General features: G+C 38.5%; 1 protein-coding gene across 1 annotated transcript in view; it reads left to right on the forward strand.

The window, feature by feature from the left end:
- The first annotated feature begins 808 nt into the window (after positions 1–808).
- Positions 809–23563, forward strand: part of LOC120341414 (organic cation transporter protein-like) — a 29660-nt gene continuing 6905 nt past the window's right edge. The window contains exons 1-6 of the mRNA XM_078120009.1: positions 809–829; positions 16374–16574; positions 17687–17772; positions 20525–20818; positions 21387–21541; positions 22300–22468. Of these exons, the coding sequence (XP_077976135.1) occupies positions 824–829; positions 16374–16574; positions 17687–17772; positions 20525–20818; positions 21387–21541; positions 22300–22468 (911 nt within the window). The 5' untranslated portion in view covers positions 809–823. The remainder of the gene's footprint in view (positions 830–16373; positions 16575–17686; positions 17773–20524; positions 20819–21386; positions 21542–22299; positions 22469–23563) is intronic.

The following is a 23563-nucleotide window of genomic DNA, read 5'->3' on the forward strand; positions in this document are numbered from 1 at the left end:
AGCGTTTCCAGCTACGAAAAATTGCTATGTATGATAAAGAATTTTTTGGACCCTCAGAAGTATGCGCACCAAGATGGCGCACAACCTGAACATAGTATGTGTGTACCGGTTAGAATTCAGGTTGTGCGACATCTTGGTGTGCATACTTATAGAGCACCAAATTTTTTTTTTCACATTTTAAAAGGGTTCCGAACTTCGATTTTCTCTGGTGAAGCTCGTATTTTTATACGGACCATACCTGTTTGGTTACTAAATAAATGAAGTAGTTGGCAAATAAGTAAACAATGACTAACATAATTTGCTTCCTGTTTGAATTATCATTTCACATCGATGGTCATGAATAAATAGTTCGATTTATCTTAGAATTAAGTGTGATCTGGTATTAATCAATGCTAATTATTTATCGAAAGTCTTGGGAAGAGCTCTTTTCGTTGATGTTGAATTGTTGATGATTTTTAGCAGAAAGCGCTCAATCGAGCATAAATCACTTCCGATAAATAATTAGCATTGGTTTATACCAGATCACACTTAATTCTAAGGTAAATCGAACTATTTATTCACGGCTATAAATGTCAGATGATAATTCAGACAGGAAGCAAATTATGTTAGTCATTGTTTACTTATTTATTTTTTCATATTTGTTAAGTTCGGTTCAGTTTTCGCACCGCCATCTGATCTGTTGCTTTGATTCTCTTTATATTAGATTATGTTAGAGAAGAAGTGTGCAACCTGCCGCCCGCGGGCCAAATGCGGCCCATAAAGATAAATTGTACGCCCAAGGAGAAGTTCCGATTTTGGGCGCTCCGGAAGTGTGTGTACCAATATGGAGGTAACTAATTTTGATCTTTCAGCTAAAAAATAGCTCAAGGAATTTGTTAAGATTTTGTTTAAATTTAGTTTGGGCACGAGGCTTATTATTTTCGGCATTTTTTTTGTAACACTGTAAATATTGTTCATAAAATGTAACTTTTACGTCACACTCACTTGACCCGTCAGTCCAGATGGGCAAAAGCCTTGCCCGCTCTTGAGACATACCCGTAAAAATCGATTCTTTAATTGAACATACCAAACTCATGAAAGATCTCGACATCGCTGGCGGTCGTTTTCCTTATACCGCAGCGATTCCCTGTGATTCCTAAGTTAATTAACGGGGGGGGGGGGGGGGGGGGGGGGCATGGGGGTCGAAATTATAAGAGAAAGGATATTCGCTTGTCGGGAGCAGGGCAGCGCCCACAATGAGCCGATATCAATACCGGTACTTATATTTTAGATACCGGCACAATTTAATTGTTACGAATATACACGCGCTTAAACTGTGACAACGACGTAGCAATGCGGTATATAAAACGCAAAAAATACATAAAGTGTTAAACTTTTTCATTTAAGTTCGGCGGGTCATATTAAATTGTAACGTGGGCCGTAATTGGCTCGCGAGTCGCGGGTTGGGAACCACTGTTTTACAGAAACGAATTACGACCGGCTGTAGAAAAAACGTTGTACACTCCTACGCTAGGTTAAGTTTATTATAATTAATGCAATAACCCAGCTCAACTTATGCGCCCTCTTATTACCCGAAATTATAATTTTCGATGATATTTAGCGGAAAGCGCTCAATCGAGCATAAATCACATCCGATAAATAATTAGTATTTCTTTAAGCTGAGTCATACATTCTAAGATAAATCGAACTATTTATCCATGGCCATAAATGTCATAGGATAATTCAGACAGGAAGCAAATTATGACAGTCATTGTTTACTTATTTGTTATCTGCTTCATTTATTTAGTAAACGGACACGTATGGTCCATACATAAGTACAGCCACAACCAGAAAAAATTAAGAGCATTAAGAAACCGACATGAACCTCGAACGAACTAATCCATTGTATATAAGAACGTCGCAACCCCGAGCGCTTCATTTTTCCGTCGGGCTTTTTCAGAGAGACTTTCGTGTGTGTATTGTCAAAACGGGATTTTCGTATTTGTTCCAGAGCAGTGGTTCTCAAACGGTAGGGCGGTCCCACAAGGGGGCGTAGACAATCTTTTGAGGGGGCGTGAAGCTTATCATGGAGAAACGAAAGTCGATCAGAAGGCACGATCATAATTGAGTCTACTGCCTCTCGTCGAGTTGCCAGTTCTCATCTCTACTAAATTTTCATGTTTCACTAGGTGGTTGGGGTGGGAGGAACGAGGTGCGATTAGATTTTTTACCTATTTGGTCGGGTAGATAAATATTCAACGAGTTACAAGATTTCGTTCAATTTTCTAGAGAGAGGAAAGCGTATACATCGACCGACGGCTGTGCTCTCTCGGTTGGCAGCTCATGCCATGTATCAGTAATTAGTCTATAGCAGGAGTGTGCAACATTTTTTATCTACCGGGTACACAATGAAATAAAAAATTTCTCACCACAAAAAGGCTATCGCTTAGTCTTACAGAAATAAAGGGCCGCCTGTTGCACACCCCTGGTCTATAGTTTCCAGGAGGGGATTTAATATTTTTTCGGGGTCGGGGGGGGGGGGGGGGTCGATAAAACAGTGTACTCGTACGAAGTAAGTATAACTAAGTTATCACATTTAAGAATTCGTAATTCATATTTAATAGTTCGCAACCCTGATCGCTTTATTTTTGCGTTCGTTTTTTTTCAAGAGACTTCCGTGTGTGTATTGTCGAAACAGGATTTTCATATTTGTTCTGAAGCAGTGCTTCTCAGACGGTAGGGCGCGCCCCATAAGGGGGGCATAGTCAATTTTTTTGAGGGGGCGTGAAGCTTATTGAAAATAAAAATATTTACTAGATTTGATCTTTACCGACCTATTTTGGATATTTACATTGCTTGATTTTAAATATTTACGTTCCATCCAAATATTTTCAAAGTGTTTTTTGAATAGAACATACTCTTGTTCTACAGCTAAGAATTTTCGATCTCAATTGAGTCCACGGCCTTTCGTCGAGTTGCCAGTTTTTATCTATACGGAATTTTAATCTTCGATACGGAACTTTGTCTAATGAGAAAGGTGAGCCGATAAGACAGATTAATTATGTGTCACTATCTCTTGTCTAGTTACGAATCTCAGGTCGCGTAGGGAAATAAGAAAAAATTGAACCAGTTACAAACTTCCGGTCATTTTTCTAGAGAGAGGAAAGCCGATAAGGCGATCGACGCTGATCTCTCGATTGCCAGCCCATGTACGAAAATAGTTAACTAGTTCAAATTAGCGGTAGGATTCTCGAGTTGTTTTTTAACATATTCGTGAGTGTATTCGTGAGAGGAAAGTCGATATCTGAGCTATACCACGCAATTTCGCTTCTAATATGTCTTTGGACAGAGGTTAATGATTTAGATCAGGGGTGTGCAACCTTTTTCGCAGGCGGGCCAAATATCAATAACCGGGTTAAACCGCGGGCCGCACCTACATTTCACACATGCTTTCTATTAGTTGCAGACACAAAATGGTGTTTTTTTGTTATTGATCTCATGGTCCTTACAGAAATGATGAGTTAAAACGCATTAAGTTCTTAGAACTGTAATTCAAAGATATATATTGTTGAACCCAATTTAAACGAATTCAGTGAGAAATTTGCTGCTGTATTCTTTTCCCGACTACTTTTATCCAAATTTGCTTAAATGGAAGTGCTACCAATTCGATGCGACGCCCATTTTAGAACAAGAATATTTTACCGAAAAGTGCCATATTTGAAGTCATGACTTTTTCAAATGTGGGAAGTAACTTGATTGAGAAGTTTTCAGTAAAATGCGCCAAGTTTCATTTCCAAATAATTTACTGTCAAATCTTATTCTAGGTTCGATTTAGACAACATCAACTGATAGGCTGGAACCAAAACTCATTTAGCTATTTTATCTTTTAATATTAAAATTTTTCAAACTGCTATTCAGTTGCCTCCGCGGGCCGCACAATTTTCCCTTGCGGGCCGCATTTGGCCCGCGGGCCGCACTTTGCACACCCCTGATTTAGATTAAACTAAACCGGGAGTGCGCAACAGAGGGCCAGTGGGCCACAATCACAACCCGTCCCGCCAAACAATTTAGTGAAGCCCTTGCAAAGGCTCAGATTTTAACTCATTATACATAAAATCGTAATCCGACAATTTATATTTCAAAAATCGCTCATTTGGATAAAAATACGTTTCATGATCTAATCGCTTCGTTGACTCGTTCGCTATTTTGCCCGTTGCCTTCATTGTAATCTTTTATGAGTAATCTTTTACAAGCATAGAATTTTTTGTAAGCTATACCGCGAGTCCGATCTTAATTAGGCTTTAGACAAGTAGTTAAGAATTTAAATTTTTAATTAAACTAGATGATGTAGAATACACCCATGAATCGTTTATGAATTAACTGGGCAAAGTCGAATATAGGGAGTAATCTTTATGCGTATGATTACCAAATACAATTCTTTACAAAACATGGGTTTTCGTAAGCTGTGCCGTGATGAAGTCTCAGACAAGCAATTAATGAGTTGAATTGAACTTGGGGTACGAATCGGATGTACTTAGAAATCGTTTATGAGTTAATTTCGATTGCGCCCAAAAGAAGGTTTTTTACAAGTATACAATTTTTTTCGTGAGTTATACCGCGTAATTTCGCTCTTAATAAGACTTGAACAAGCAGTTAATTGTTTAAATTGAACTAGACGTTGGCGTTATCTTTGTGAGTAATTACATTGGTACCCGAAACAAGGCTTCAGGCAAGCCTAGAAATATTTGCAAGGTATACCACGACTTCAGTGGCCGTTGGTTGTTAACTTTGCTCAGAAATGAGTCTTCTTTAGTTCTAAGTGGCGACGCATAGTTCTTCGCTCTTAATGTGTTATTAGACAAGCAGATATTAATTCAAATTAAACCAGGCGATGTCGGATATACATAGGAATCGTTTATGAGTAAACGCTCCTCTCCACGGAAGGCTTCAGACGAGCATGTTTTTTTTGTGAGCAATACCGCGCAATTTCGCTCTTGATAAGTTTTTGAAAAAACAGATAAAGATTTAAATTAAACTAAACGATTTCGGATATACATAAGAAACGTTCATGAGTTTTTCGAATTTGAGTTTTTTGAATGCTCTCCAAAAAAGGCTTCAGACAAGCATAAACTTTTTGTGAGCTATACGCATGTCTTTCGCTCTAAATAAAGCCCTGAGCCAGTGGTTTTTAACCTTTTTGGCGAAACAGAAGCCCGCTGAAACAATTTAATCTTTATTATCTTCCATCTCTGAATTGTATAAGCTATAAATATATAAAAAGCACACATTTGAATTACCGTACTTTAAAACGCAAAATGGCGCCCGTGTCAAAGTTTAAAAATTCGTCCCTTTGATCGTTGACTGACACTTTTTGACGACTGTTGTAGAATTAAGATACTGGCAAGAGGGGGGCAGGGGGTCCGACCCTTAAACCCAAGCGTCCCCAATGCTACGCCTCTGTACTTACTTATACGTTATTGTTCAAGTAAAAATCGAGTTTTAATTATTTCAAAATTTAATGAAACATTTCACGCGTAAAACTTGTGCGACCCTCTCCAAATAGCAGCCATTGCACGAGCAATGATACGCCACTGTGCGATTTGCATTGCTTTGAGTAAATCATTTTGAAAAGCCTACACGTCGACATACTCAAAACAGACTCATGGGTATCTAACTTTCAACAAATAAAAAACCCTCTTCTCGTGTTTTCTTTAGTCTCGACAACGCCCCCATCACACCTCCATCACACCCCCAAAGTATTCTACTAAAAAACAAATTTTAATCAGTTAAAACCGGTTTAAACCGGTAAATTCTGGTAAGTTTCAACTCACAGGCATTTCGCAAATATCGGTCGTAAATACAAACAAAACTGTGCGCAGTTAATTTACCAAAACAGACATCTCACTCATGTATCGATACTTCCTTGTTTACTTCCGTACCGCAGGCCAATCAACATCAAGTTGGCTGTAGCGTAACGATCGAATATAAATGCACTAGCAATAATCCCACTTCAGATAAGCCAATCTCATTGGTTCCGAAATGTTAAATTTGGGGGCGTAGGGAGATGGGGGAAAGTGGGTTAGAGGGGACAATGTAGAAATTTGAAATTCCTGTAAGTTGTGCGCAAATATGACAGTATATTAGTAAATTAGTGTGTAATAGAAATCTCGCTGGAGTCTAATAATTAAGCATGAATATAGTTATAGACAAAAATGACGACATAAACACAGATTATGACGTCATAACAATTTTGAAGAACAGAAGATTCATGGTTCAAGGATTCGTCGGCCCCTCCCAATACACACCCATATGAGTGTGTTATCATCGCCCATATCACTAGGGCAGACTAGTTCCCGCATCCGGGTCTTCGTCCTAATGAGTCAAGATCGTAGCCACAGGGGCTTAGCCAGGAATTTTCAGAGGAGTGGGGGGGGGGGGGCATAATTTTAATTGCCAAATAGGCCGTAACAGCCAGCTGACAGTTTTCAGAAAAGGTGTACTTTCAATGGGTCTAAGCCCAGGGGTTCTCAACCTTTTCTCTGATAAGTACCCCCCCAGAGTCACGAAACAATCAACGCGAACCCCCAGTAATCAGACACCAAACTGAATTGTGATATATTGACTAACAATTTGCTGTAACGACTGCCAAGCCGTGCATTTCACGATTGTCATCCAAGTACCCTTGAAAATCGTCTTGTGAACCCCTGGGGGATCGCGAACCCCAGGTTGAGAACCCCTGGTCTAAGGTCTATGGGTCTAAAAAGCGTTTCAAGCTTCGAAAAATTGCTATTTTTTACATTTCGAATGGGAGGGGGGGGGGGTGGCGTGGGGTGTCCGAAAAACGCAGTGTTAGCTGTGGATGACAAGTATAGAGCAAAATGGTGTTGAAAAAGACGTACGAGTTTGTGTCTCACTTGCAAATGCCGCAAATTCGCTTTGAAAACAAATAGGCTAAGCTTATGTGCTGTTATTATGCGTCATTGTCAACATCTCAACTGAACTTAAGTAACCTGCAAGTCGCCTTATCAAACCTCACGACAACAGCAAACAAAACTGGTCGAGAACAGGACTTGAACACAGTTGAAACGAGAGACTGAGGTATGCTATTGTTTTTAGCAGGGCTACTCAACTATTTTTACCGAAGATGCGCATACAAAACTTTAAAAAGATTTGGGTCCGGTCTTTCCGGAAATTATATTTCGGCATCCTTAAACACGCACTTTCTCAGCCGACTAATGATTATTAGCTAATCAAGATTGTTTATTATGGCGTTTTAGTTTTTTTCCATATATATTTAAATCTATAGTGATTTCATAAAAGAAAACTTCAAAAGTGGAGCAGATGATTCAAAATAAAGAATTAGGCGCAGTCCGAATCGAATACCCAAAAGAGTATCCCTGGTGTACACGATAAGCAAATTATTTTCTTAATAATATCTTGTCACAAAAAATTAACTTAGGAATTAAAGTTATTTCAACGGTTTGTTTAAAAGCAAACGGTTTCAATTTATCGTCTGTGTTTGTTTTGAACCAGAACACATTATTTCCTCATAATAATTAGGCGCGGTCCGAATCGAACACCTAAAAGGGTCGGATTCGGACCGCGGTACGCCAGTTGAGTAGCCGTGGTTTAGTGTACCGTGTACACACATGGCTAAAAAGCTAATATGTTTATCCATACGGGGCAGGGATGGGCGATTATTTTTTTGAGTGGGCCAGTTACAGGGCCCAAGGGATCAAAATGAAACTATGAATAAAAATAGTTTATTTAAAGCAGCTAGGCTAACGTTTATAATATTAAGCACAATGTAACAATCAGAGTCATTATGCCGTTATATTCATCGATATTTTATAGTCGTAATTTTAGCATGCATAAGTAGGCCGGATGAATCTCTTTGGTCTGGCCCGCGGGCCGTAATTTGCCAACGCTGATCTGAGGTAAGAGCGCAAAAAGAGGGTAACAATAAATAAATAAAAATTCTAACTGGATAATTTCTAATTTCCCTTATTTTGAGCGGTGACGGGTGTGGTATTTTGGCGGTGGCTTTCTACAAAAGATCCATTAATCAAAGTTGGCAGCCCAACGGTGCTCCCCAAGTATTCGTACTAAAATGGCGCACAACCTGAGCATAGTATGTGTACCAGGTTAGAGTTGTTCAGGTTGTGCGTCATCTTGGTACGAATACTTCCGGAGCGCCATCCGAACTGCGTCTAGACTGGCCGAGTATTAGTCTGTTGTCAAACCTATAAAGGACCGTTTTAATCATATATTGACTATTTTAGATATACGTTGAATTGGTTTTATGTGTATTTGCACATTTTTACGTCTTAGTGAGATTTTTTGGGGGTTTTAGTGTTTTTGTGCATAGTTATTTGTAATTTTAGCTGGTTTTTGCGCAATTTAATGAGTTTGTTTACGCCATAGGCCCTATAAAAGACGGTGGTAATCATATAATAGACATTTTAGATATACATTACACTGGGTTTAGGTGGATTCGCATCTTTTTTAGGAGTTTTTATGCAGTTTTACGTGTTTTTTTTTCGCGTTTTTGTGTTTTTGTTTTCGAGTATTTTGCGAGTAGGATGACCCTGTCATGAAAACACACTTTCAGCCTTGGGCTTTGCAAAAAGCGATGCCACCCGGATAATACACATTTAGATAAACATTGCGGTTAGCAATTCCGTTAATGTTTTGATGTAAACATCGAAGCCACGTTGGCAAGTCTTGTGCAACAAATTTCAGGGGTGTGTAACAGGCGGCCCGCGGGCTACAATCCGGCCCGCAATGGGGTTTTGTGTGGCTCTTGTCAACACTCAGATTTCCCCCCATTAGGCATAACATCCGATACGTCAGTTTATGTTATAGAAGTCGCTTGCATGGACAAAAATACAAAATGTTATTTGCTATTGTCGCTTCGTTGGAATTTTGTCGTTTCGCCCGTTGTATTTATTACTGCATAGCTAAGCGATAGCCGCATTCTATTCGGGTACCTGGTATGTATATTCTAGTATGTGAACCAAGATGGTGGACACTGGAACGTAGTGTGTGTACCAGGTTAGGGTTAGGCCATAAGTTCAGGTACAAATACTACGGGAGTCACTGGCTAGTCCTTAATAGAACTGAAGTAAGAAAAATTGGAATAAAATTATGGCCTAACCCTAACCTGGTACACTACACTACATATACTACGTTCCAGTGTCCGCAATATTGGTTCACATACAACGGGAGTGCCATTACCTTCTGATTATTTGGTGTTCCGCGAGGCAAAAATAAAAAGTACAGGTGTTTGGGGACAAAAAAGCTTGAGAAACGCTGTTCTAGGGCAGGGCTACTCAACTGGCGGACCGCGGTCCGAATCCGGACCTTTCGAGTATTCGATTCGGACCGCTCTAATTCTTTATTTTGGATCATTAGCCTCACTATTAAAATTTCATTTTATGAAATCACTTTCATTGTTTTGAATATATATTAAAAGAACTATAACACCATAATAAACAATCTTAATTAGCTAATAATCATTAGCCGGCCGAGGAAGTGTGCGTTTAAGGATGCCGAAATATAATCTCTGGAAACACCGGACGCAAATAATTTTGAAGTTTTGTATGCGGATCTTCGGTAAAATAATTGAAAAGCCCTGGATTAGAGAATAGACACTCAGTCTTGAGTGAACCCAACCGATAATTAATAACAGCGCAGTAATTTGTGAGGATATCGATCAACAGCAAAGATAATTCCAATGCAATGTAATAACCTGTTACCCAAATAGATCAAAAAAATAAATAAAAAAAAACGTATTTTTAAACGCTTTTTGACGTTATTATATTGTATTAATAGATTAAAATAGATTATGTTCAGGCTATATATAAGTAATAACATATATATAACATCTTTAAATTAAGTTGAAATTTTATTAAATTTTGCAATTTTTTTCAAAGTGTTACGAGTACTTATTATGAGCGCACAATCAATGAATCACTATTGATAAAATTATTTGAAAATTTCGTAAAATTAACTATGATTTCGTGGTAAATCAAGAATTGCAGAATCGAAATTCAACGCAAATAATACCAATAATAAATCCTATATGAAATAAAATATCCATATGTCCGAATTGGACGAGCAATGGACGATTAGGGATAAATTTATTAGTGATTTAACTTAATTTTGCACTCTGATTTACGTTTATTTATTACAGCAATATGAAGGGGCGATTCTATCAATATTCCTAGTTGAACGCCTTCCACACATATTATATTTTTAAAGTCGTAGGATGTTTCTAGTTTCAAGCGTAACCGAATATCGGTACTAAGATTAGGTTGACCTAATTAAGGACAGGGTCGTAGGTCGTCAAGGTTGGGGGCCGGACCCGTCTTCACCTCTTTAAAAAAAAAACATTTTTCTGTATCATACATACTTTTTACACTATTGAAAACTCAATTTGTTTAGTTAAGGGCGTAACCGAATATAAGCGATTCGTGTTTATATTAGATTGAGACAAGTAATTTAAGTCAGAGCGTAGTCAGTGTATGGGGCCGGGCCCCCCTTTTTGGAAATGTAATAAAACATTTTTCTGTTTCATACAGAGTAGTATTTTAGATTCTCAGGACACTTGAAAACCCACGAGTAAAGGTAGGTTAATGGGGGCTCCCGAAGTATGCGAACCAAGATGGCGGACATCGGAACGTAACATGGGTAACAGGTTAGGGTTAGGCGATAATTTTTTTCCAATTTTTCTTATTATAGTCCTATTATCAGTTCGAAGACTAGCCAAGAGCCTCCCGTAGTATTTATACCTAAAATTATGGCCTAACCCTAACTTGGTACACATATTACATTCCGATGTCCGCCATCTTGGTTCGCATACTTCGGGAGCCCCGGTTAATGCCCCATCACCATTAATCGCCCGATCTTGTTTATTTTGTACTGTTTTCTCAAGTTGAGGTAAGTTATGTTAACCGAGACTTTTCAAAGGAAGAAAGGAGTATGACATTTCTAATTTCGAAGTTAGCTTGTAACAGTTAGCTTTTCCAGAAACGTGGGACGAAAACGCTCTAAAAACCGTTTCAAGCAACGTAAAATTGCCCACAGAATTTTTTTTTTACATTTTAAAAGCAAAATATGATTCAACATAACCTAAGATAGAATCAGATCCACTAAGAGGTGGGGCTAGGGGCGTGTCCAAGAAATTTCTGAAGAGGGTTCAAAAATTTTTAATTGCCAAGTTAGACGGTATAAGCTAGCGGTCCGGAAAACGTCTTTTGAGGGTTTAAAAAGCGTTTCAAACTACGAAAAATTGCTATTTATGAAACAGGAAAATGCATTTTTTGAAAGGAGCGGAGAGGGGGGGGGGGACGTTCCCCAACCCTGGGTATGCTCATAGCCTCACTTTCCTCATTCTATATATTATAAATACGAATAGCTTATATTCGGTTAGAAAATGGGGGATGGGAGGCGGTTCCGCTTCATTTACTATGACGTCACATTTATTATTATGACGTCGTTTTTCACGAATCGTTACTCCCTCAAGATATCAGTGAACCGTATTCACCTTTTAGGGTAATCCCCTGCAATTTTTAATTATTTATTATCTACCACCAAATCAATAGGTATCAATATGTAGTGTGACGAAACGAACTGGAGTGTCGGATTGAGGTTAAATAGACGAAATTGCAAGACTAAGGCGAGGAAAAATGTGGCTTGAGCGGGGGGGGGGGGGGGGGCAAAATTAGAAGCGGAAGGATATTCGCGGGTCGGAATTAGGGAGCGTCCGCAAGGGGATGATGTCGCTACCGGTATAATTGAATTTTTACATGCTTAATATCGGTCTTAGCTATTTATTGCCGTATTGCCCCATTATGATAGAAGAATTTATTACTGAGCAGTAATAATCAATTGACGCGTTGAAATTGAAAATTCTGTAAATACAATTGTGATTTTCAGTAACCATTTATGCTATAATAGTGGTTGTGGTATTGTTCTGTAGGAAAATAACACAAGAAAACGTTGAAATAAAAATTAATCAATCATAAATAATTATTAACCCTCTACTAGACACAATATATCTCAAGATGAAGGTTGTTTATTGGAAATTTTCGAAATTTTGTCGTATAGATGAAATACTATTAGAGAAGTGCGTTTTAAAGATAAAATGCTGACTAGGACTATAGCACACGCTTATAAAAAGACATGAGAGAAGCTTTATGGCTTAATGGTTAGGGAAATTTTTTTTTTTAATTACCCATGCAAAATGGCCTCAGAGAGGCGGCTGGAAAAGAGTTTTAAACTGTTACAATGACGTAACAATTTGCGTATATAAAACGTAAACATGAGATAACATAAAGGGTTAAACTATTTCACTCAAGTTCGGCGGATCATATTAAATCGTTTCGCGGGCTCTAATTGGCCCGCGGGTTACGATTTGGGAACCACTAAATTAATGGGAGGTCGAAAAAGATGCGTGCTGAAGGTTCCACCAGTGTATTCCAACCTATGAGTCGTGATCAAAAACTGGGTCACCGAAAAATACCCATGGGTCGCTTCTTTGGGTACTCCTGAAGTATGCGTACCAAAATAGCGGACACCGGAAAGTAGTATGTGTACCAGGTTAGGGTTGGGCCATAATTTTATTCCAATTTTTCCTATTTTAGTTCTATTACAAGTTCGGGGACTAACCAAGTGACTCCCGTAGTATTTATACCTGAAATTAAGGCCTAACCCCAACCAGGTACACATACTACGTTCTGGCGTTCGCCATCTTGGTTCGCATACTATAGAGGTACCAAAAAACGTATAAGGTGACACTTGCACGCCTGCACGGTTCAACAATCATTTTATGATGACATAAAATGTCTTCCTGTCGTTCGCTCGCGTTTTCAATAGAAATCATCGGAAAAGAGTCACCGCTATTAACGACTGGTTGCAGACAGCTATGCTAAAATCGGAAATTTAACTCGGATTTATGTGTTATTATAAACTCAAAAAGCTGTCATTAGTTGCTTGTGACTCTTCTATCAGTATTTATTCCACTATTAGTTGTGGGCTCGGGACCTTGCTTTGAGCAAACTTGCAACACTTCTATCGGTGCTCTCTCCACTTTTAGTTGAGGGCTTAGGACTTTGCTTTTGTAACTTATATGAACGGCGACACATAGCTTTTTGCGATGGCTGCTATACCCTAGATACGTCGCTGATTTTAGGTTAGTGCTTAGATGAAACTAGTGGAAATACCATCAAGTTATTTTACGCCCAGATCAACGGAATCAGAGAAAAGTGATCAGAAAATCAAAGGTGGGGTGGTGGGGCTATATCAGGAGGGTACGCACAATAATCGTGGTCGCCATAGTCACGTGATCGCAAACAGCAACGAAGGTGACACTTGCACGCCTGCACGGTTATGACGACATAAAGTCATAAAGAGTCTCTCTATGTCGTTCGCACGCGTCTTCAAAAGGGACATAGTCATTGAAGACTGACTACAGACAGCTATGCTAAAAACGGAAATTTAACGCGGATTTACGTGTAAACTAAAACCTCAAGAGTGTGACATTAGTTGCTGTTACTCTCCATCAGTTTTATTTCCACTTTTAGTTGACGTTGCTTTGAGCAAACGTGCGACTGTTCTATCAGCACTCTCTCTATGATTTTAGTTGAGGGCTCGGAGCCTTGCTTCTAACAAACGTGTATTAAAAAATGTTCGAGTTACATTTTACAATTACGGTAAAATTCACCAAGTATTTTCGTAGTTTTTTGAAGTTTAGTGATGAGCTCTCCTCAAGCAGCAAACCGGAAGAAAGGAAACGGGGGCGAGCTAGCGCTCCTAGAATAATGAAAGGATTCTCGTTATGCAATAAACCTCTACGCTGCAGAAAGTAAACTAAAATCGAAGTTCGGAGTTTTTTTGAAGTTATAAATATGTTAGCGAGGTTGTGGTTTGGGTTGGGCAATAAACCTCTGTGCTGCAGAAAGTAAACTAAAATCGAAGTTCTGAGTTTTTTTGAAGTTGTAAATATGTTAGCGAGTCTGTGGTTTCTTACAACTCTTCAGTCTGTAATCTTTGCGCTTTTAGTTGGCGACACACGAACGATGTATCAGCATGTCAGAAGTCGCTTTAGTTTCCAAATTCAGTCAAAAGTTTGAAACCTTACTCTGAGCAAATGTGTATGACTCGCGTTTTTCGTTAGTATTTTTTCATTTTTTTTTCGGTTGATAACGAGGCGTCGTTATGCAGCAAACTGTGAAATCGGAAGTGGCCGAAGTGAGTTTGCGTTCACAATTAATATAACTGTAACGTTCGTCATGCAGGCCGTGCAACAAGGCGTATCGGTATACCGATCGGTATTGAAAAAAAGTGATATCGGTACGTTTCCGCGTTGGCAAACTATATTTCCATCAGTATTCTTTCCATACTTAGTTAAGTGATTAGGACCTAGAAAAATTGTGTAAAATATGTTGCGTTTTACATTTACGGCAAATTTCACTTGAACGTCAGCAAACTCTTTATCCATCAGTATTCTTTCCATATTCAGTTGAGGGATAGGATATTTCTTTAAGAAAAAATTGTGTAAAATATGTTGCGTTTTACAATAACGGCAAATTTCAGTTATTTTTTAAATGTTTTGTTGTTTAGTGTCAGAGTTAGCGTTTTGAGAATAGCGAGCCAGCGGGTTACCAGGGCAGTCAAAAAAACCTTGCATTTTAAAAACAATTCTGACCTCGGCTTGTTCAGACATGTTATGAGCGAGTACTATCTCTAGTTTCCTGTGTAGAAGCTTTCGTAATTTCAAAAGAAAGCTAGGAACCATGCTTCGAGAAAAAGTGTTGCATATTCATAGCTCGCCATCGAAAAAAATAAACTATGTGGACTGTCTGTGTTAGCCAAGTGAACTCGCGTTTTTCGTTTTTATTTTTTCATTTTTTTTTTCCGATGACGATGCGTCTTATGCAGTAAACCGTAAAGGCGGAAATGTTAGAGTTTGCGTTAAACAGAGAAATATAACTGTAACGTGCGTCATGCAGGCCGTACAACAGGGCGTATCGATAAGGACGATATTTCAGCGGTGTCGGAAAAAAGTGAAATCGGTACATTTCAACGTTAGTGAACACTCCTAGAGTATTATTTCAATATTTGGTTGAAGGGATAGGACCTTATTTCAAGGAAAATTCTGTAAAAAATGTTGCGGTTTACAATTACGGTAAAATTCACGTATTTTTTTGTATTTTTTATAAGGTATAATGAGGACTCGTCGCTATTCCATAAATCGGAAATGACAAGTGAGTAAGCGTTTTAAAATGATGACAGCGGCAATGCGAGCAGCCGTTTTTTAGGTTCATTTGTACGGCCAGTACAGTTTATTAACTGCGTATCAAGAGTTTCTAATTTGGTTTCGGGGGGATTTGAGCGACAGTGTGATTCCAGAAAAATTAACCAGAAAAGAATCATCGCCATTTTTTCGCCAATTACGAAAAAGTTTACGTCATTCTCAGCACATAATGACGAGATATCAATATGCAGCAAATCGTTGAGCTAGCTTTAGGTATAGAATCAGAATGTGAACCGTACAGAGTCAGCTAACCGATTTACCGGTGTACCATTCCTAACAATAATTGTGAAGATCTTATAGCTTCGCGAAGCCTAGAATGTCAATAAAGGTTAACCGAGTAACCGGTTAACCATTCCCAGCAATACTATAGAGAAGATTTCGTGGCTTTGCAAAGCCTAGAATGTCAATAACAGTCAGATTTTATTGTAATGGTTAATCATCTAAAATTGGTTAACCGATTTACCGGTGTAAAATTTTCCTGTTCACCGAATTTTCAGAGAAAATTAAATAGCCGTCAAATTGATGGAATTTTATAATATACGTAACGGTTTGAACAAGGGCACCAGGTGAGAGTTAAAATAAATTGCGGTCGTAAACCGTCTTAAATCGGTTGACCGGTTAACCATTCTTAGCAACACTATTGAAGCTTTGTAGAGTCTAGAAAGTCAGTTAACAGTCAAAATTATTTGTAACCGTTAACCGAATAAAATCGATTGACCGGTTAACCATCCCCAGCAATACTAGAGGACATCTTGTATTTTCGTGAAGCCTAGAATGTCAGTTCACAGTCAAAATTATTGGTAACCGATTACCGTACAAAATCGGTAACCATTAACCGTAGAAAATCGATTAACCGGTTAACCGATTTAAAAGTTACCCATTCTCAGAAACACTAGTGGAAATTTGGAAGTTCAGCCAAATTTATAAATAAACAGCGGGTCTGAGACAATGTAAGTATTAATGACATGTTTCATGAAACTAAGCTTTACCTGTCCAACATCGGTGAACCGGTTAACCATTCCACATGTTACACATATGTGTACATTTAAAAGTTAATATTTTATCCAATTTTCAGAGAAAACTAAATACCGTCAAAATGATAGAATTTGACAATATACTTAATGAATTGAATAAGATGACGCGGCCGCAGTGGGTGCAACTGGCACTTTTGATACTGCCATGTGTGTTTGTGGCCACCCACATGGGTGCCATGGTCTACCTAGGAGCCGAACAGTCTCACATGTGCACTATGCCACTCAAGGAGAGGATTATAGAGGTGCGTACAGGGTTAATTTTTATCGTTTTGCTAATTTGGTGCATTTGTAGGAAAATATTTGACCTATGAGAAGAATATGAAGATTGTGTACTGGATTAAATTTTTGCTATTTGGTTTGAAATTTGTTATTTGTGAAAAGAGAATTTTGAATATGTGGAAGGATGCAATGGAGATATGCAGTGGTGAGCTGTAGTTCCGTTGTTGGACATTTTATTGCATTTGCGTTACTGTTGTTGAAATGAAATTATGGTACAAAAAGTCTAATTTCTCTGGTAAACCTAGTTATAAATTTATGTTATGTTACATCATAATTCGTAATTCTTTTTAGATCACGTCACGCAATTAGTTAATACATCAGTAACGTGTAATAGATGTTTCCCCGACCTTTGACCCCGTGGAAATGTATCCCATACCTTTCTAATAATAACATTTGTATTGGATCGCTATAAATATTCATGTAATTTTACAAAGACATAGCTACGATAATTTCTTCATATTTCATTGTAGTTCTTCGGCTCCATCTTACGCCGAACAAAAGTTTCTGTAAAAAAATTTCACGTCCGCGTCGTGTTGTAAATATATTACATTTTTGCAAATTAGGTGCGTTCCAGTTGTTATGATTTTTCCAGCTCATCACTGGAGATATACAAATTTAGTGTCATTTGTAGGAAGAAATTCCTATTTATTTTCAAGATATGTGTGATTATGGTATTCCTTGGAATTAGAACTCGTTGGCTTGCCTATATTGATGTCGCAGATTTAAACCTGCAGATCTCATGACCTTCACTTCACCCATTGTGTAATCAATTAGGCCAGAAATGTGCAACCTGTGTGCCAAATGCGACCCACGAGAAAAAATTGGGACCTCCTGAAGTATGCGCACCAGGATGGCGCACAACCTGAATTCAGGTTGTGTACCAGGTTAGGGTTCAGGTTATGCGACATCTTGGTGCGCATACTTTAGGAGTACCAAAAATTGCGTGTACCGCGGAGAAGAGCCAATTATAAAAGGTGTGCAGCTCCCGAAACGAGTTTTAATGGCCTTAACCAGGTTAATAAATTGTCTCACATCCTTTATTACTCATTTAAAGGAACTTATTATTACATTCCAGAGATGCGGAGGGAATTGGACAGAAGAACAAACCAGCAGGTACATTCCATGGGATGACGAGAATAACGCTTTGGATAGCTGCGAAAGGTGGGTGCTTTATACATGAACAGCTCATTAAGTCAACAGATTGCGTCACAACTGATGACGCCATATGAATAGTTATAGAGCAGCGTACGATTTATATTAAATAAAATTGTATTGTTTCCCGACAAGACAAATCCAGATAAGTAGTGGTACATTGAATTAACCAATATCATATGTCTGTTTTCTTGATCGTATTGTTTTGACCCAAGTATAATGTAAATTGCGGTATTCACTGTCACTTCTAATTAAATTGGCATATTAATAATTTTTGAAGGATAAATGAGAAAGTGACTCAATAGCGAAGAGTATAAATGACGATAGGGACCATATATCCATCCATACTCTTAACCTGCTGTATATATCTATAAGGCAGTAATAATGAAGAAACGAGAATATCGCTCAGAGACCGAAGACTTATCGATTGAAAGTTAGAGGATCCCCAAAACAGCGCTCTTTTTCCCATAGTGAAACCTTGTGTCCCATCACTAATAAATAAATAACTCGCTAATTATACTACATAATTCATCCAAAATCAATAGGCTTCTGGTACGACATATGATGAATGCACATGCAAAATCTGGAGCAGATTCAATCTCGCTTTCGTGAGATATTGCGTGCATCTAACAGTCAAACAAACAGACAGACAAATACCTATCAACATACTTACCGATTAAAATCGATAAGTAATGAAGGATATTAGTAATACCACAGCAAAAACAAGGCGAAATCCCTCCGACACGTTTTCTTCCGGGTTGAGAAACATTGCTATTAGGACATTTGGACTGAATATCCATTCATATTCCTACAAATATTACAAAATTCATTAACAACATTCATAGCGCACGCAACATGACATGCGGGAAAATTAATCGAAATAAACTAAAACAGGGTGGTCCAAACCCAGGCCCGCGGGCCACATGTGGCCCGCCGCTTCATTATCTGTGGCCCGCGTCACATTCGGAGAGTAATCGAAAAATCGAATTTCGTGTTGTTTCGTCATAAAATTAATTAGAAAAATCCTTTGACATATTGTCATCACCAATGTCACTGAATTAAATAGTGTTATGGCTAGCTGGGGAAACTAGCGAAGTTGAAATCGATTCTATTAGCCTAGAATGGCTATGCCTAATAACTATGTGATTGTACAATAAAAGTGTTTGTTTTGTATTGCACTGTTTACCTATTCTTGGCACTATTGTGGCCCGCGAACAATGCAAAAACAATTTTGTGGCCCGCGGAGCCGACAACCTTGGACCACCCTGAACTAAAATATCCCAATCGTTTAAAAATTCAATAGAGATGACACAGCACCCCAAACAAGAGAGCGGTGCTCAAATATATAGACACGAATACCAAAGCGAAGTAGTATTGGTATGCACTCTGTAACAGTAGGCTACCGGTACCACTATCTTCGCGATGACATGAAAACGTAGAAGAGAGCCGTCACGATGTTGTTGCGAGCCGTCACAAAAATTGTTCCCGGGAATAAAAATGAAACAGCGGAATTGTAGATGATATTTCAGATCTCATAGGAAATTTAGCCAAAATATCTTTCTAGCGAGAAATACAATATTCATTCAATGAAAATTTCAAAGCAATTGGTCCAGTAATTGACGAGAAAGCGATTTTTTTTATAAAAATGAGAATGTGAAATAAATTCTAACAACCACAAAACAACAAAACGATACATTCAACGTCTATAGACTACTTTTATTCTCACCTTGTGGTATGCCACTGATGCTGCTTTCGCTACATCGCCTCTTTGATTGATCGACATAGCAGGGAAATCTCGCAAAGGTAGACAAGGAATGATAATTGCAGCTTCCATCAATCTTGTTGTGGTCTCTTCACCTAATATTTAATAAACAAAGACCACCCGCCCGACTTGAACAAGGGCCGATAATTTGCCACGAATCTGACTTTAACCATTAAGTTTCAACAGTTCTATCGCATAACAACAATTGACAAACCTAACATGATTCAAGTTAGCTGTTCGCGCGCGGGGTTTTGGTCTAAAAGTACTGCTTACCGCACCGTGCAAAATACCAATCTCGTTTTAGTAATCATAGCGAGACGCGTAAGTCCTTGTATAAATTTGATCGGCAATGTAGGAGTAGATCAGCGACCAGCCGTAAAACGAGTGTTGAGAGTCTTAAAGGCGTTTCCGAGCTACGATTTGTCGCAAACTCGGGACAATACATATATATATTTAACTTACAAGAAAGTTATGCTCAAATATATGGACACGTAGCGCCACCCAGTGGCAATAATTTTGATGACGTCATAGCGAGAAAAAAAGTAATAGCCTTCTGGAGAAAAATTTTATCTTTAACCACTGAAAATATCAAAGCAATTGGTCCAGTATTCGAAGAGAAAAGCGATTTTTTAAAAATGGAGACGGAGACAAATAACAATAACAATAACAACAAAATTTTGAAACGATCGTTATGGCCACTAAACGTGTCCAATAAAAATGTGTTATGTATCTAGCTGATCCTCTCACTACTTATAGGGGGAAGGGGTGGGGGGTTGGTGCAGGTAAATCCCTGGTCTGTGTATTGCAGGTATCCCTGACCTGACACCATAAAAACGTCTTTGCCTAAGCCAGCTTATTTTCACACTGAGTGTGTTCGTTTGCCATAAAATGAGGAGAAAAATAACCGTAAACAAAGGAGACAATCTGTGGAACGTTTATACATTTAAAAAAAAGTGTAGGTTGCAAGACATTTATGTTAATTTCCTCATTTATTTCCAGGTACACATTCAATGAAATCGACTGCAGTTACTGGTGGCCGAATATGACCTTTGACACTTTCAACATGACCTCCGACGTCAACTCCACCTCACAGCCCCCCACAACAAGCTCCATAGCGCACTCTGGCATCGAAAAATGCTCCTCGTGGAATTACGATACTTCAATGTTTGCTTCGACCACTGTCAGCGATTTTGATTTAGTATGTGAAGACAGTTATCAGCGAAGGTTTGCCCAAGCTATATTTATGCTGGGGGTAACCATTGGATGCACGTTTTGGGGTCAGGTCTCTGATAGGTAAGTTAAAAATACGGATATTTTGTACGCCCCTTTCCCCACCCACTAATAAAAAGAAAAATTGAGATTTGAAAATCGATACTTCCGTAGTATGTGTACCAGGTTAGGGTTGGCCCATAATTTTATTCCGATTTTCCTTATTTTACTTCTATTACGAGTTCGGGACTGTCTGTGTTAGCAAAGTGAATATCCCCCTGCCCATAGGTTTCAGTCCCTTTACACAACTTAGGTAGGTGAACAAAATTAGTTTCCTCCATATATTGGTACAACATATTTCTGGAACGTCGAAAATCCTCCACCGCTTTAAAATAACAAATTAGTAATTATTCACGGTTAGGGTTAGAGTTAGGAATGCTTTGAAAATTTGAATTTCCGTAAGTTTAGATTCCAGGTGACGATGATCGATAAACATCACTGGTTTATCGCGTCTCCCTTCACACTAAAATGGATTCTTTTTTATCTTTCCGTATTCTGTTCATACAATGTGTTATTTCGGCATGTGAAAAAATAAACTTGTTGGTGCGTACTTCGGGAGATTCAATATTGGACCATTATTTTTATTTTCCAGATTCGGACGGAAACTGGGTATCGTTGCACCTCTCGTAACAGGATGTGCGTTTGCAATCGGCGTTGCTTTTGCTCAATCGTCTATTCTGTTCGTTGGTTTGAGGTTTTTCGTCGGTTTCAATCTGTTCCCTGCTTTCTCATGCTCATTTGTTCTGGGTAAGTATTTTCAAACTACAACAGAAAAAATTCGTCAGCTAGTGAAAAATCTCCAGACCAGTGGCTCTCAAACTTTTTAACCGCGCCCCCTTTTTTGAATTTGTCAAGTCTCGAGCCCCACCTCAAAAATAACTAGCTAACAATAAGCTACAAATAACAGATAGTAAGGCGGAAGTATGTTTTTGGACGCGTAGTGGACATAACGATCGTTTTGTTGTACTTGTTCATTGACACGTGTTGAAGAAATCGCTTTTCTCTTTGATTACTGGACCAATTGCTTTGAAATTTTCAGTGGTTAAAGATGGAATTTTTTTCCAGATGGCCATTACCTTTATTTTTTGCTATGACGTCATTGGAATTATTTAGCATAACGTGTCCATATATTCGAGCATAGCTCTCTTGTATTCAAAAACACGTTGAAAATACGTGGAAGGTAATTATCCAAAATAAGGAAATGTAAATATATATCCAAAATATGTAAAATTAAATCTAACAAATATTTTTATTTTTAATTAGCTTGTCTACGTCCCCCTTTATAGGATGCGTCCCACCGTTACCAATGCTTTCCAAGCCGCGGCTCGCGGGCCAATTACTGCCGGCGTAACGTTAAAGAAATAATTACTTGAATGAAATAATTTAACACTTTATGTTTTGAAATGTTCCCCAAGGGCGCTGAAACAGTGCTGAAATCCCCCTTAGAATGGTTCGGAATAATTCGCGGTCGAGCTAATATATAACCTATGAAATTTTTCTCACAGGAACAGAATCCGTGAAACCGAAATATCGAGTCGCAGTTGGACAGACTTCCCAAGCCTTCTTTGCGCTGGGATTCTGCCTGCTTGCTTTACTGGGATACTACATAAGAGATTGGAGAACTTTGCAACTCGCTATATCAGTTCCTCTGGCCGGGATTGTCGTGATTTTATGGTAAGACTTTGAAATTATTGGTCTATACCAGGGCTACTTAACTTTTTCACCGAAGTTCCGTTTACAAAACTTCAAAATAACAGGTGTCCGGACATTTCAGAAAATTATTTTATCAAATAAACAAATGTTTTATTAAATTAAATACAAGAGCAATGATTGGCTCACAAATGTGGACACAAATGTCGCACATCGGTACCAGTACGGCAAACTGTATAGCCGTGCATGTAAATAGTATCAAAATCATCAACGAAAACTCTAAAACGATGCTCATGCTGCATACGCGGTCCATATTGAATGGTCGAAAGGTCCGGATTCGGACCGCGGTCCGCCAGTTGAGTAGCCCCGGCCTACACTACAGTCTACACCCCCCATTGGAGGAAGAATATTTAGGAGAAAAGTGCACCAAATATGAGCTCCTTAGTACGGACGTAGCCATTCATTTGTAGGGCTAGGCATTTTTGAATACCTTGTGATTTCAGAATCGAATCGAATAATTTTTTCGAATCGAATCGAAAATACTTGAAAATATATATTTGTAAGCGACTTTATTATAGTAATTTGTCCCCTCAACAAATGAATTACTGAAGACAGAATAAATCACTCAGATAGATTAATGAGCGTTCACACAGATTAACTCACTACAGGAAATAGTCATATGTTAGAATTTCGTTGAAAAAATATGACTCCAATGAAAAAAAACTGGGGGAATTCACCTCGACCATTAGCAGAAAGATAAAAACAAGATGGCGGCGATTCGAAGTTTAGCTCTGAACCGATTCGAATAATTTACTATTCGATTCGAATATTCGATTCGAAATGCTCAGCCCTATTCATTTGTAATGTGATTCTGAAATTACTAATTGCCAAGTTAGAAGTAGCAGCAAGCGGGTCCGGCCGGAAACGAGGATTGTCAAGTGTCTTAAAAGTCTAAAAAGCGTTTCAAGCTACGAAAATTGACGATGTCTGATACAGAAAAATGACTTTTTTACTTTTCAAAAACGGGGTATTCCAACTCTTAACCCCATTCCCATTGGCTACGGTCCTGCGCGTCGGACCCCGAACTTCACTCCCCTCTCCTTCTTGGCTGAAACCACT

Source organism: Styela clava, chromosome 14, assembly GCF_964204865.1.
Source record: "Styela clava chromosome 14, kaStyClav1.hap1.2, whole genome shotgun sequence".
Taxonomy (NCBI): Eukaryota; Metazoa; Chordata; class Ascidiacea; order Stolidobranchia; family Styelidae; genus Styela; species Styela clava.